This window comes from Oncorhynchus keta, chromosome 35 (assembly GCF_023373465.1).
Source record: "Oncorhynchus keta strain PuntledgeMale-10-30-2019 chromosome 35, Oket_V2, whole genome shotgun sequence".
Taxonomy (NCBI): domain Eukaryota; kingdom Metazoa; phylum Chordata; class Actinopteri; order Salmoniformes; family Salmonidae; genus Oncorhynchus; species Oncorhynchus keta.
Window position 1 is genome coordinate 40,401,167 of NC_068455.1, and position 16,045 is coordinate 40,417,211.

General features: G+C 46.3%; 1 protein-coding gene across 5 annotated transcripts in view; it reads left to right on the forward strand.

The window, feature by feature from the left end:
* The window catches only part of mboat2a (membrane bound O-acyltransferase domain containing 2a), an 89,201-nt gene that overhangs the window by 49,154 nt on the left and 24,002 nt on the right, over nucleotides 1-16,045 (forward strand). For 3 of the 5 annotated variants that reach the window (XM_035752632.2, XM_035752634.2, XM_052497041.1), the window contains one exon: nucleotides 3,097-3,174. The exons of the other annotated variants lie outside the window; for them this stretch is intronic. In XM_035752632.2, the coding sequence (XP_035608525.1) occupies nucleotides 3,097-3,174 (78 nt within the window). The remainder of the gene's footprint in view (nucleotides 1-3,096; nucleotides 3,175-16,045) is intronic. 5 annotated transcript variants of the gene reach the window in all.

Sequence of the window (16,045 nt, forward strand, 5' to 3'; positions counted from 1 at the left end):
ACACACACAGTCACACACACAGACACACACACAGACACACACACACACACACACACACACACACACACACACACACACAGTCACACACACACACAGACACACACACAGTCACACACACAGACACACACACACACAGTCACACACACAGTCACACACACAGTCACACACACACACACAGTCACATACACACACACAGACACACACAGACACACACACAGACACACCCAGACACACACACAGACACACACCCAGACACACACAGACACACACACAGACACACACAGACACACACACAGACACACACACAGACACACACAGACACACACACAGACACACACACACACACACACACACACAGACACACACAGACACACACAGACACACACACAGACACACACACAGACACACAGACACACACACAGACACACAGACACACACACAGTCACACACACACACACAGTCACACACACACACACAGACACACACACTCACAGTCACAGTCACACACACTCACAGTCACACACACTCACAGACACACACACTCACAGACACACACAGTCACACACACTCACAGTCACACACACTCACAGTCACACACACTCACAGTCACACACATACACACACACAGACACACTCACAGTCACACACACACACACAGTCACACACACAGTCACACACAGTCACACACACAGTCACACACACAGTCACACACACAGTCACACACACACACACACAGTCACACACACACACACACAGTCACACACACACAGTCACACACACACAGTCACACACACACAGTCACACACACACAGTCACACACACACAGTCACACACACACACAGTCACACACACACACAGTCACACACACACACAGTCACACACACACACAGTCACACACACACAGTCACACACACACAGTCACACAGTCACACACACACACACACACACACACACAGACACACACACACACACACACACACAGTCACACACACACACACACACAGTCACACACAGACACACACACAGTCACACACAGACACACACACAGACACACACACACACAGACACACACACACACACACACACACAGTCACACAGTCACACACACACACAGTCACACACACACACACACAGTCACACACACACACACACACACACACACACACACACACACACACAGTCACACACACACACACACACACACACACACAGTCACACACACACACACACACACACACAGTCACACACACACACACACACACACACACACACACACACACACACACACACAGTCACACACAGTCACACAGTCACACACACACACACACAGTCACACACACAGTCACACACACAGACTCACACAGTCACACACACACACACACACACACACTCACACTCACACACACACAGTCACACACACAGACTCACACAGTCACACACACACACAGTCACACACACACACACACAGTCACACACACACACACACACATAGACACACACAGACACACACACAGACACACACACAGACACACACACAGACACACACACAGACACACACACACACACACAGTCACACACACACACAGTCACACACACACACAGTCACACACACACACACACAGTCACACACACACACACACAGACACAGTCACACACACACACACACACAGTCACACACACACACACAGTCACACACACACACAGTCACACACACACACACAGTCACACAGTCACACACACAGTCACACACACACACACACAGTCACACACACAGTCACACAGTCACACACACACACAGTCACACACACACACACACAGTCACAGTCACACACACACACTCACAGTCACAGTCACACACACACAGTCACAGTCACAGTCACAGTCACACACACACACACACACACACACAGTCACACACACAGACACACAGACACACACACAGTCACACACACAGTCACACACACAGACACACACACAGTCACACACACAGACACACACAGACACACAGACACACACACACACACACACAAAGTCTCTGTCTCTCTCGCGCAGGCGCGCTCTCTCACACATCCAGTCTTTCACCCAGTGACTAACTCCACTGTTCTATTCTACCTCACACTCTGAGGACAACTCCCTATGGAACTTACCAAGAAGTTGCTGCAGTATACTCCTTAGGACCGGGACGATACCAGTATCTCACTATTTCTCCCATGGCAATGATGAAAACACGAAGCAGACCAAACTCTTTGTTTTAAAAACCTGCTGTATGTCAAATATTTTGTGCTATAGCTTGGAAAATAAATGCATTTGACTGCCAGCATGTGGCTACATACAAGTATACCTTAAAATACAATACATTACAAATCATTAGTACTAACCATCTTAAGGTCAAAATGTCACCTTCACCCATCGTTCTTTGGCACTACCACCCCTCTTAAATGCCCATGTAGCCTGACAACCAACCATACTACAGTATATGGCAGTTGGTGCTGTCCAATGGTAGTTCACCTGAGATGAATTCAGTCGCCATGACACTTTTAGGGGTGTCCCCCTGCTGTTGTGGTGGTACCACAGCCTGTAATCTCATCTCCTGGAATCCTGTTGTTTTATCACACCCTTCAAAGAGCACAGTCAGTCGGTGGCGAGGATGTCTGAGAGGCCACCCTTGGTCAGGACATACACCGAAGTCCTCAGAGATAGTCATAACATGGCACAGAGATCTCAGTGCTGTGGCCATAGAGAGTGGACTGTCCACTAGCCATCGTCATCGTCACCCTAGCCTTTCTCATGAATGTACAGCCTTAATACTGATAACAAACTGTCCCAGAGTCCTGCTGTGCCTGGCTGCATGGCAACACGTTTGTTCTTCCCCCTTTTCCATCCATTCACTAGAGATTTTATTCTGCTTCAGGATGTTTGTTTTCCTCAGTACTGGATGAAAGAGGGAGGGAGGGAGAGGTGGGGGGGAGTATTTAAAAGGGGGAAAAAAGTGACAGAGCAGATAGGTAGGAGAGAGACCCGAGGGCACAGTGGTGATCTATGTAGTGAATTTGAAGATCTGACTCCTTGTCGGTTTCTCCCCCCCCCCCCACACAGGTACGCCTTACACTTCCTGGTCCAGAGTGGCCTGACCTACAGTATCATGGTCTTTGCAGGGCTGGAGCACATGCACAAGTGAGTAATGCTTTTATTTCCTCTGCAAGAAACGTCTCATTCTCTTGGCATGTAATACTGTAGCAGCACGCCCGAGGAAAGGCCCAATCAAAAGGCTCCGACGAACACGTGATGCCAACTCCGGGACGTTGTGGCTCTTCAATAGAGCATCGCTCCCAGGGAACAAATCCATAGCATGTTTCTATACTGACGTAGTCCATCTTTTCACAAGGCTGATTTAATTGGATAAGAAATGCCTGTGGGAATGAAGGTGATTGGCCTTTTTTATTTGTAGTGGCGTTCCAGCATGTTTTATCCAGCAACAGAAAGGCATTGACCGTGTGCCTGTTTCAATTCACCTTTACTGAAGTGCTTCATTTGAGCCGGAACAGGATCCGGCACCTCTCTGTTTTGTTATGGAACCTATTACCATGTAACAATTCTAATCAAAACGATCCCAGTTCATTCCTGTTGCCGCCTCTTTAATTCTCCTGCCCCCTAAAAAAAACATGTCGTGTGAAAACGTCTGATATTCTAGACTAGATTCGGGTTTGGGCCGGCCCGGGCTTATGGTTTGCGTAACACCGTAGCCTGCGTTTGAGACCGACGCATTTGTTGTTGCTGTGGTGAGCCGAAACGCACCTGTATCTCTCGCAGCGGAACTGGAATCTCTGTCTGCTCTGGTAGACGTGACCCTGCGACCCATCTCTCTGAGCGCCTCGCTTCATCATTTATTTCCTTATAGAATCATAGACGCAGGAAGGGTGCTGAGTCTGAAGGTGCTGCAGGTAATAATACAAATAATTATTGTTATCGTGGTGGGGGGGGGTAGTAGTACTTTGCCAAAGTTATAAAATTACTGCTCTGTTCAGCCAGAAATCATTTACTACACCAGGAGTAGGCCTATAAATTTAACCACAGAGGATCAACAGTTTTTTAATTTTTTTTATTGCCTAGCTCTGGATTGTGTTTGTGTGTGTTTATGTGTGTGTGTGTGTGTGTGTGTGTGTGTGTGTGTGTGTGTGTGTCAAAATCACAAGTAAACAGCATTCAGCAGAAACAGGCCTTTTCGCAATATTTCAAATCCAATCACAGGAAAACAAAGGTTGGAAAGCAAATGGCTCCTGCTAAAAATATAACTGTCCTCTGTCTGTAGGCTCCCAAAACTATTTCATCAACTTCCAAACAGGCCTATCGAGTGACGTTGTTTTCCAAAGTAAAACCATTGAGTAAGCTGCGCGACGTTTGGTTGAGTCAGTGAAAAAAGACCAGGTTGTTTTTATTGATCTCATTCTCAATTTGTGTCGAAGTAAGTACTGCTAAACTCTCCAGTAATGTAAAATGACATAGAATTGCATGAAATGCAAATTATTTTTCAGATCCTAGGCAAAAAAAACTATACTGCTCTTTGCCACAAATGTGAAAATATGCAATTCTTTATTATAAAGGTGATTTTGACTTCTAATGTCCCCGGTACCTCATACACCCCCCCCAGGTTATCCCGCTCTCACTTTTTTCTTCTTCTGGCACCTCCCCAATGTACAAATTGTAAGAGCTGCTTATCTACATGAAGGATGAGACTGGCCTTCCTTGGATCACTGTGCAAAGATGTTTCCAGTGTAAGTTCCAGCGATAAAGTGTTATGTTGGTGCTGATGAGCCTGAATTCCTGATGGTGATGGAAATACCCCTCAGGCGGCGCCCGTCTGTGTCCATGACCCCCCGAACACTCGGAGGAATGCACTTATTGCTCCCCCTGGCTACCTTCTGTGGTTATTTTTACTGAGGGACAGGGCTGTGAGGTCAGGTGTGAAATGGAATGAAAGCCCTCTCCGAAGTGAAGGCTCTACAAATACCCCAGCTCAATATCCATCACAACGACCAGCAACGGTACAATGGAGGACGACCCTGACGGTAAATGCACTCCGTAATCCCATTCGGAGATGACATTTCAAAAGCAAAGCCCGAAATTCAGTTGAACAGCAAATGGAGTCGTTTCCGTGGAAGCGTTTGCTTCCTCTTGAGGTTCTAGGATGCAGAGGAATGTGGCTGTCTTCCGAGCTGACACAGGACCACATCTCACGGCAGGGCCTGGTTTAGAGTTCAGCCTCTGGGTCTGCCTTACTCAACCTTCTTTGGCGCGTTCCACGGTCTAGTCAGAGAACGGGGCGCGGTGACCAGTTCACGTTGGGATTTTGGTGGTCCTGGAGGTTGTGGGTAACCGCCTGTGGTTTTCAGGAAAGCGGGGGGTGCTGAGCTTGCAGATGCCGTTGATCTCTTTTGGAATCCTTCAGATCTGATCTTCAACCTTTTTATTTGATTTGACCTAACCGGTCTACCTTGGGCGGGTCTTTCTAGGGTTCGCGAATAGCTTTCTATGTGTGAACAGTTTAATGTAGTATGACTACTGCTTGATTGCTATGGCTGAGATCCTACTACTGTCAAATCAGAAGAGACGAGCTCTACTTTTACACATCAACTTACATTTGTCCTCGAAGTTTTCCCTACTTTACGTAGTGATCAAGTGGTCGTTGGGCGTAAATGGCGCGGAGGAGACCACCTATGTGAATGAAATGATATGCAATGATTTTGATATTTTCTTTTTTTAAATTAACGGCAAGCCAGAGAACATTTTTAGCTGCTTATGGCTGAATAAACTGGCAGCATGGGTGCATATTTTATCATGTAGCCTATCCGTTATCAGGCAGATTTGCAGTGGAACTTTGCAATATGACTACAAGAGACTATGACATTGATCCGACTGTAGTTGTTGCACACATTTCTCTTCCATCTTTCCCATCAACATGGGGCGGCAGGTAGCCTAGTGGTTAGTTTTGGGCCAGTAACCTCAAGGTTGCTGGATTGAATCCCTGAGCTGACAAGGTTAAAGAATCTGTCATACTGTCCCTGAACAAGGCAGTTAGCCCACTGTTCCCCGGTAGGCCGTCATTGTAAATAAGAATTTGTTCTTCACTGATTTGCCTAGTGAAATAAAAATTCATTTAAAAAAAACATCAAGAGTTTTCTTCAGGTCAGAGAGGAGTGGTAACAAAGTCTGACGAAAAGAGAGGGTGAACATTGGATGTAGACAAAGACGGGGGGGACTGAAATTGCAGAGGTAGAGATCAAGGGTACAGTTTTTCTAGTAGAGAAAAAAAAACCCACATTATTTACCATATCGGCACGCGCCTTTTTTTTTTTTTTTTTTTTTTTTGAGTATCATCCCTTTCTCCTCATCCCTCTGCATTTGTCCAGACACCTCACCAGGCAGATTGTAATGGAATTTCCCGGAAAGCATTAAACACAGCGGAGGCTGGTGCTAGGAACACTCGCAAGTCCCGCAAGAGCAAATAAATGGAACAAACATCCATCTACAGTGTAGGCCGCAGTTTGCTAATGGAGTAGCCTAGCGCCTCTGTGAAGAATGCAACTATTTTCTACTACATTATTGTATAGTGGTGGCCATATGTTTTCCCACTCATATAACTGTCACGGTGTCAATGAATGTTGTTTTGGTGACTTGATGAAAGCAGCCAGAAGGACACTGGACACCTGGGTATTTGAAGCGGTTATTCGCACAAAAAGTGGTACGCTACGTGCGTAGAGCTGTCGTTCACTCGCTGTTGTGGTAGCAGCATTGTTTTCTTTGGGGTAGTGTTCAACTTGTCTGTTCTCTCTCCTGTCGAACATGCCCTGAGAAAGGTTGGGGACCGCTCTAGTGAGGTTGTCCTCAGCTCTCTATGCCTCTAGTGCAAACACAGCACCACCTGCTGGATGAGCAGACTGTCTACCCATAAAACACCTGCGACGTACTGGACTGGTGCAGTTAGCAGTCAATCAGTTATAACACACAGACTTGTGGAAGGGGATATACCGTTTGTATGAATGTAGTTTGTTTTTTTTAGGTCAGGAATTACATCTATTTAATGATTTCCTAGAACTGTTTTGCAGATAATACTGGCTGAGTCATACATAAGTCGATTTAGCTCATAACACCAGTAGAAACGACTCATCTTTATAAGCACCATGTCTGGAGAGTTACCGATTCAAACCTCCATTCAGATAAGAGAGATGTTGAAATGGAGAACCTGACAATAACGAGAGTGTTGGAGGAAAGGTGACAAAGTGAGCGAAGGCGATAGACACAGTGCAGCGAAAGAAAGAGCTTCCTCACATGAAAGGCTGATCTGTTATTCATGTTGCTATTGAAGCCCAGACCACCTTTCCTTTTGCCTGTGAAAGAAATTGTATAACCTGGTAGGCAACAGCAAAAATACCTTTTTTCTCCCACACATGGCTTTATTATACACTCTGGGCATTTGCAGCAAATGTCCCTGCTTTCTGTCCTATTATATTAGGGTAATTGGAGGGTTTATGAGGCGTGATTAATTGTGGGTTGGGGCAGTGGGAGGCCAAGGAGGCGGCGGAGGCCCAGGCGTGGTGCCTCACTGCTCTGGAATGCCAAGTGCTTTGGGCCGGGGCTCGCTGCCAGCTCATTGTCTAGAAATACGAGCAGCAGTTGAAATGGCACTAATGACACCGCGTCACCTCCGAGATATGTCTGCCCCGTGACGGAGTGGACAGTTGGCTGGTTCTGCGGGTCAGACACGTCGCATGGCAACTCTACTATGACTCGGCTTGTTGGTGATTCAGAAACAACTGCAATAGTTATTCAGTAGAGCAACACATACAGTGGTAATGGGAGTGAAATGGTCATTGCAGATGGGTGGACTTCTTGTATGCAGTTGATTTGAGATGCATACAGTTTGACTCTTGATAAATGCACATCGGATGGGAAAACTCTCAAAGTGCAGTTCAGTAGTCTCAATACTTACTTTGACCTCTGAAGGTGGGGTTCAGTATTCATACATCCTCGACGACACCTTGATTGCTTTTGGGGCCTTTTGACACAGTTGATCCTTGTAGTTTTACCCCCCAGGCAACATCATGCTAAATAAGGCCAATGGTCTTTACAAATGCTCACCTTGGAGCTGTTGGAAGGAAGTGGGTTTCTATTGCAGAGCAGTCACATGCAAGCCTAAGATCACCATACTCAATCCAAGTGTCGTCTGGAGTGGTGTAAAACTCACTGCCATTGGACTCTGGAGCAGTGGAGGCCATCGTGACCAGTGAACTGAGATAAGGCGGAGCTTTACCTAGCATGGCCTTGTAGATGACCTGGAGCCAGTGGGTCTGGCGACGAATATGTAGCGAGGGCCAGCCGACTAGAGCATACAAGTCGCAGTGGTGGGTAGTATAAGGTGCTTTAGTGACAAAACGGATGGCACTGTGATAAACTGCATCCAGTTTGCTGAGTAGAGTGTTGGAAGCGATTTTGTAGATGACATCGCCGAAGTCGAGGATCGGTAGGATAGTCAGTTTTACTAGGGTAAGCTTGGCAGCGTGAGTGAAGGAGGCTTTGTTGCGGAATAGAAAGCCGACTCTTGATTTGATTTTCGAGCAGAGCAGTTGGAGGCCACAGAAGGAGTGTTGTATGGCATTGAAGCTCTTTTGGAGGTTAGATAGCACAGTGTCCAATGACGGGCCGAAAGTATATAGAATGGTGTCGTCTGCGTGGAGGTGGATCAGGGAATCGCCCGCAGCAAGAGCAACATCATTGATGTATACAGAGAAAAGAGTCGGCCCGAGAATTGAACCCCGTGGCACCCCCATAGAGACTGCCAGAGGACTGGACAGCATGCCCTCCGATTTGACACACTGAACTCTGTCTGCAAAGTAATTGGTGAACCAGGCAAGGCAGTCATCCGAAAAACCGAGGCTACTGAGTCTGCCGATAAGAATATGGTGATTGACAGAGTCGAAAGCCTTGGCAAGGTCGATGAAGACTGCTGCACAGTACTGTCTTTTATGGCGGTTATGATATCGTTTAGTACCTTGGGTGCACCTCAGCCACACTCGTGACCGGCTCGGAAACCAGATTGCATAGCAGAGAAGGTACGGTGGGATTCGAGATGGTCAGTGACCTGTTTGTTGACTTGGCTTTCGAAGACCTTAGATAAGGCAGGGCAGAATGGATATAGGTCTGTAACAGTTTGGGTCCAGGGTGTCTCCCCCTTTGAAGAGGGGGATGACTGCGGCAGCTTTCCAATCCTTGGGAATCTCAGACGATATGAAAGAGAGGTTGAACAGGCTTTTAATAGGGGTTGCGACAATGGCGGCGGATAGTTTCAGAAAGAGGGTCCAGATTGTCAAGCCCAGCTGATTTATACGGGTCCAGGTTTTGCAGCTCTTTCAGAACATCTGCTATTTGGGTAAAGGAGAACCTGGAGAGGCTTGGGCGAGGAGCTGCGGGGGGGCGGAGCTGTTGGCCGAGGTAGGAGTAGCCAGGCGGAAGGCATGGCCAGCCGTTGAGAAATGCTTGTTGAAGTTTTCGATAATCATGGATTTATCGGTGGTGACCGTGTTCCCTAGCCTCAGTGCAGTGGGCAGCTGGGAGGAGGTGCTCTTGTTCTCCATGGACTTCAGTGTCCCAGAACTTTTTTGGAGTTGGAGCTACAGGATGCAAACTTCTGCCTGAAGAAGCTGGCCTTAGCTTTCCTGACTGACTGCGTGTATTGGTTCCTGACTTCCCTGAACAGTTGCATATCGCGGGGACTGTTCGATGCTATTGCAGTCCGCCACAGGATGTTTTTGTGGTGGTCGAGGGCAGTCAGGTCTGGAGTGAACCAAGGGCTGTATCTGTTCTTAGTTCTGCATTTTTTGAACGGAGCATGCTTATCTAAAATGGTGAGGAAGTTACTCTTAAAGAATGACCAGGCGTCCTCAACTGACGGGATGAGGTCAATGTCCTTCCAGGATACCCGGGCCAGGTCGATTAGAAAGGCCTGCTCACAGAAGTGTTTTAGGGAGCGTTTGACAGTGATGAGGGGTGGTCGTTTGACTGCGGCACCGTAGCGGATGCAGGCAATGAGGCAGTGATCGCTGAGATCCTGGTTGAAGACAGCGGAGGTGTATTTGGAGGGCCAGTTGGTCAGGATGACGTCTATGAGGGTGCCCTTGCTTACAGAGTTAGGGTTGTACCTGGTGGGTTCCTTGATGATTTGTGTGAGATTGAGGGCATCTAGCTTAGATTGTAGGACTGCGGGGGTGTTAAGCATATCCCAGTTTAGGTCACCTAACAGAACAAACTCTGAAGCTAGATGGGGGGCAATCAATTCACAAATGGTGTCCAGGGCACAGCTGGGAGCTGAGGGGGGTCGGTAAGCAGGCGGCAACAGTGAGAGACTTATTTCTGGAGAGGGTAATTATCAGAATTAGTAGTTTGAACTGTTTGGGTATGGACCTGGAATGTATGACATTACTTTGCAGGCTATCTCTGCAGTAGACTGCAACTCCTCCACCTTTGGCAGTTCTATATTGACGGAAGATGTTATAATTGGGTATGGAAATCTCTGAATTTTTGGTGGCCTTCCTGAGCCAGGATTCAGACACGGCAAGGACATCGGGGTTAGCAGAGTGTGCTAAAGCAGTGAGTAAAACAAACTTATGGAGGAGGCTTCTGATGTTGACATGCATGAAACCAAGGCTTTTTCGATCACAGAAGTCAACAAATGAGGGTGCCTGGGGACATACAGGGCCTGGGTTTACCTCCACATCACCCGCGGAACAGAGAAGGAGTAGTATGAGGGTGCGGCTAAAGGCTATCAAAACTGGTCGCCTAGAGCGTTGGGGACAGAGAATAAGAGGAGCAGGTTTCTGGGAATGGTAGAATATATTCAGGGCATAATGCGCAGACAGGGGTATGGTGGGGTGCGGGTACAGCGGAGGTAAGCCCAGGCACTGGGTGATGATGAGAGAGGTTGTATCTCTGGACATTTAAAATTTAGCATTTAAGTCATTTAGCAGACGCTCTTATCCAGAGCGACTTACAAATTTGGTTGTAATGGGTGAGGTCACCGCATATGTGGGAGGTGGGACAAAGGAGGTATCAGGGGTATGAGGAGTGGGACTAGGGGCTCCATTGTGAACTAAAACAATGATAACTAACCTGAGCAACAGTACACAAGGCATATTGACATTTGAGAGAGACATACAGCAAGGCATACAGTAATCACAGGTGTTGAATTGGGAAAGCTAGCTAAAACAGTAGGTGAGACAACAGCTAGTCATCTAGCACAACAACAGCAGGTAAAATGGCGTTGACTAGGCAACGGGGCCGACAGATAAAACAAACAAGCAGAATGGAGTACCGTGATTTAATGGACAGTCCAGCGTGCATCAGATATGTAGCCAAGTGATCAGTGTCCAGGGGGCAGTGGTGGATGGGGCAATGGAGCTGGACTGGCGAGTGTTATCCAGGTTAAAAACTAACAATGACTAAATAGCTTGTAGCTAGTTAGCTGGTTAGCTTCTGGATGTTCTTGAGTGTGTTCTAAAAATAAAAAATAATAGCGATTCCGCATCACATTGGGTGAGGCAGGTTTCCGGAAGGTATAAACAAATTTTAAAGAAAATCGGGAAGAGATAGAAAGTACATATGGGCCACTGACTGTTTGGGACGCGGCGATGCAGACGGTTAGCAGACCTGTGCTAACAAGCTAAGAGTTAGCAGGCCGGGGTAAACAAGGTAGTAGTTAGCGGACCTGGGCTAAACAAGCTAGCAGTTAGCAGGCCGGATTAGCAGGCAATGAGATAGCGAGGTCTAGAGAGTTAGCCTTTGGGGGACGTCGCGATGGGGTGAGTCTGTTTATTCCTCTTCATGCGGTGACATCGATAGACCGGTCGTGGGTCCGGGTATTGTAGCCCAGGAGTATGCTACGGTGGCAGCACAGGGGCTCTGGCCAGGCTAACTTCAAGCTACGTGGGTGGAAACGCTAGCCAGGAGTAATCAACCAGGGTTGCGGTTTAGCTCGATAGCTAGTTGTGAAGATCCAGCTGAAAAAAAAATGTTCCGTTTGCGGTGGGAATCCGGGGATAAAAAAATAAATAGGTCCGTTATGCTCTGGTTAGCGTCGCGTTGTTCGAACTGGCGAGAGCTTTCCGAGCTAAAGGTTAGCTGATGACCGGTTAGCTGAAGACCGCTAGCATAGCTGGTGGTTAGCTGGCTAGCTTCAGTTGAGGGGTTCCGGTTCCGAAGTAAATATAAATACTTTAGGAAGAAGTAGCTACATTGGGTGAGGCGGGTTGCAGGAGAGTATTTGGAAGCTTAGGTTTAGCAAAATGTTTTTAAAAATATGCGGAAAAAAAAAGTAAAACGAAAAAGAGACTATATATATATATACAGAGAGACGATACGACAGGACGACTTACTGCTACGCCATCTTGGAATTATCCACCCAATCAAAGGATCAATCTTGTACTGAAAGCATAAGCTACATCTAGCTAGCACTGCAGTGCATAAAATGTGTTGAGTAGTTGACTCAAAGAGAGAGAGAGACAATACTTGAATCGTTTTGAACAAATACATTTCTTCCAAAATGGAGAAGCATGAGTCATTTTTTTTTGCAGTTTCACTTACTTAGCTAACAAATGCAGCTAGCTAGTTTAACCTACTGAAACACCCTGCTATGTTAGCTAGCTGGCTATGACTTTCCAACACAACACTGAAACTCCTCCAAATCAAAGTAAGCTTATGGTATTCCTAATTTTTTGCCACTGGGGCCTGCCGGTGTAAATGCACGCTAACGTGCAGGGAGTCTGAGGGTCTTCCCATTTTTGGCAGGGAGTCTGAGGGTCTTCCCATTTTTGGGGGGGACATCTAAAGCACATTTCTTGCATTTCCACACAATCTAATATGACCCATGGCCCTTCTAGAAGTCTCTATTTAGAACAACAAAAAGTAAGCAAAAATGCCCACAGTCAAGCTAGGTAAGAGATGATTAAATATGTTTAAGTGATTGATATGTCTGAACTAGATCAATGATATGATTTCAATAATCATTATTGTCTTGCACCTTTAACCAATAGCCTAACAAATGAACAACTCTTATAAATAAAGTACAAAGACATCCTCTATATCTAATTTCAGCCAGACCACCCAGCCAGCCTGCTTCCACGCGTCTAGTCAATAACTCAGCTCTCTCCCCAACACAACATCCTTCCCATCTTTTTTTGTGTGTTTTAAGGGAAAGGTTTGGAAAACACACACACAGAACTACACATTAACACACAGAACCATTCATATAATGTATATCATATTCCTAATAGTACTGTACAGCTCCAAATGCTAGGTTACACAGTTACTTCTGATACGTTTCCAGTATCAACATTTCCAAGCAAACAAAGAGGGAGAAGGGATAATCTGTAGACATACTGAGGTAAAATAACATCATCTCTGACAGAATTCAGACAGCCTTCACAAGACCATAACATATGCAAATATGTTCCTCTTTGTGTTTTACATCTCCAGCAAAATAATACAATTTCTGCATGGTATCCAGTTTCCCTGGCATATAGTACATTCTATGGATGGTCTTAAACTGCACTAATTTATGTCTGAGATTTAAATGAACATTTCTGGGCATTCTAACATATCTGTATCCATTAACCGTGTCTCCCAGGTCTTCCTCACATTTTTGTTCTACATGTTTTGTGTCATCAATGTATTTATATTGCCCTTCGTATATCAGCTGATATCTCAAAGTGCTGTATAGAATCCCAGCCTAAAACCCCAAACAGCAAGCAATGCAGGTGTAGAAGCACGGTGGCTAGGAAAAACTCCCTAGAAAGGAACCAGGCTATGTGGGGTGGCCAGTCCTCTTCTGGCTGTGCCGGGTGGAGATTATAACAGAACATGGCCAAGATGTTCAAATGTTCATAAATGACCAGCATGGTCAAATAATAATAATCACAGGCAGAACAGTTGAAACTGGAGCAGCAGCACAGCCAGGTGGACAGCAAGGAGTCATCATGCCAGGTAGTCCTGAGGCATGGTCCTAGGGCTCAGGTCCTCTGAAAGAGAGAATTAGAGAGAGCATACTTATATTCACACAGGACACCGGATAGGACAGGAGAAGTACTCCAGATATAACAAACTGATCCTAGCCCCCTGACTCATAAATACTGGAGGCTGAGACAGGAGGGGTCAGGAGACACTGTGGCCCCATCCAATGACACCCCCGGACAGGAAGGATATAACCCTACCCACTTTGCCAAAGCACAGCCCCCACACCACTAGAGGGATATCTTCAACCACCAACTTACCATCCTGAGACAAGGCCGAGTATAGCCCACAAAGATCTCCGCCACGGCACAACCCAAGGGGGGGGCGCCAAACCAGACAGGAAGATCACATCAGTGACTCAACCCACTCAAGTGACGCACCCCTCCTAGGGACAGTATGAAAGAGCCCTAGTAAGCCAGTGTCTCAGCACCTGTAATAGGGTTAGAGGCAGAGAATCCCAGTGGAAAGAGGGGAAACGGCCAGGCAGAGACAGCAAGGGCGCTTCGTTGCTCCAGAGCCTTTCCGTTCACCTTCCCACTCCTGGGCCAGACTACACTCAATCATATGACCCACTGAAGAGATGATACTTCAGTAAAGACTTAAAGGTTGAGACCGAGTTTGTGTCTCTCACATGGGTAGGCAGACCATTCCATAAAAATGGAGTTCTATAGGAGAAAGCCCTGCCTCCAGCTGTTTGCTTAGAAATTCTAGGGACAATTAGGAGGCCTGCGTCTTGTGACCATAGCGTACGTGTAGGTATGTACGGCTGGACCAAATCAGAGAGATGGGTAGGAGCAAGCCCATGTAATGCTTTGTAGGTTAGCAGTAAAACCCTGAAATCAGCCCTTGCCTTGACAGGAAGCCAGTGTAGGGAGGCTAGCACTGGAGCAATATGATCAATTTTTTTGGTTCTAGTCAGGATTCTTGCAGCCGTATTTAGCACTAACTGAAGTTTATTTAGTGTTTTATCCGGGTAGCTGGAACGTAGAGCATTGCAGTAGTCTAACCTAGAAGTGACAAAAGCATGGATTAATTTTCTGCATCATTTTTGGACAGAAAGTTTCTGATTTTGCAAATGTTATGTGGCTGGAAAAAAGCTGTCCTTGAAACAGTCTTGATATGTTCTTCAAAAGAGAGATCAGGGTCCAGAGTAACGCAGAGGTCCTTCAGTTTTATTTGAGACGACTGTACAACAACTAAGATAATTGTCGGATTCAACAGAATCTCTTTGTTTCTTGGGAGCTAGAACAAGCATCTCTGTTTTGTCCGAGTTTAAAAGTAGAAAGTTTGCAGCCATCCACTTCCTTATGTCTGAAACACATGCTTCTAGCGAGGGCAATTTTGGGGCTTAACCATGTTTCATTGAAATGTACAGCTGTGTGTCATCCGCATAGCAGTGAAAGTTAACATTATGTTTTCGAATTACATTCCCAAGAGGTAAAATATATAGTGAAAATAATAGTGGTCCTAAAACGGAACCTTGAGGACAAACCATTCAGAGACAAACTGATATCTTTCCTACAGATATGATCTAAACCAGGCCAGAACTTGTCCGTGTAGACCAATTTGGGTTTCCAATCTCTCCAAAAGAATGTGGTGATCGATGGTATCAAAAGCAGCACTAAGGTCAAGGAGCACGAGGACAGATGCAGAGCCTCGGTCTGATGCCATTAAAAGGTCATTTGCCACCTTCACAAGTGCAGTCTCAGTGCTATGATGGGGTCTAAAACCAGACTGAAGCATTTCGTATACATTGTTTGTCTTCAGGAAGGCAGTGAGTTGCTGCGCAACAGCTTTTTCTAAAAAGTTTGAGAGGACTGGAAGATACGATATAGGCCCATAGTTTTTTGGTTTGGCTTTTTCAAGAGAGGCTTTATTACTGCCACTTTTAGTGAGTTTGGTACACATCCGGTGGATAGAGAGCCGTGTATCATGTTCAACATAGGAGGGCCAAGCACAGGAAGCAGCTCTTTCAGTAGTTTAGTTGGAA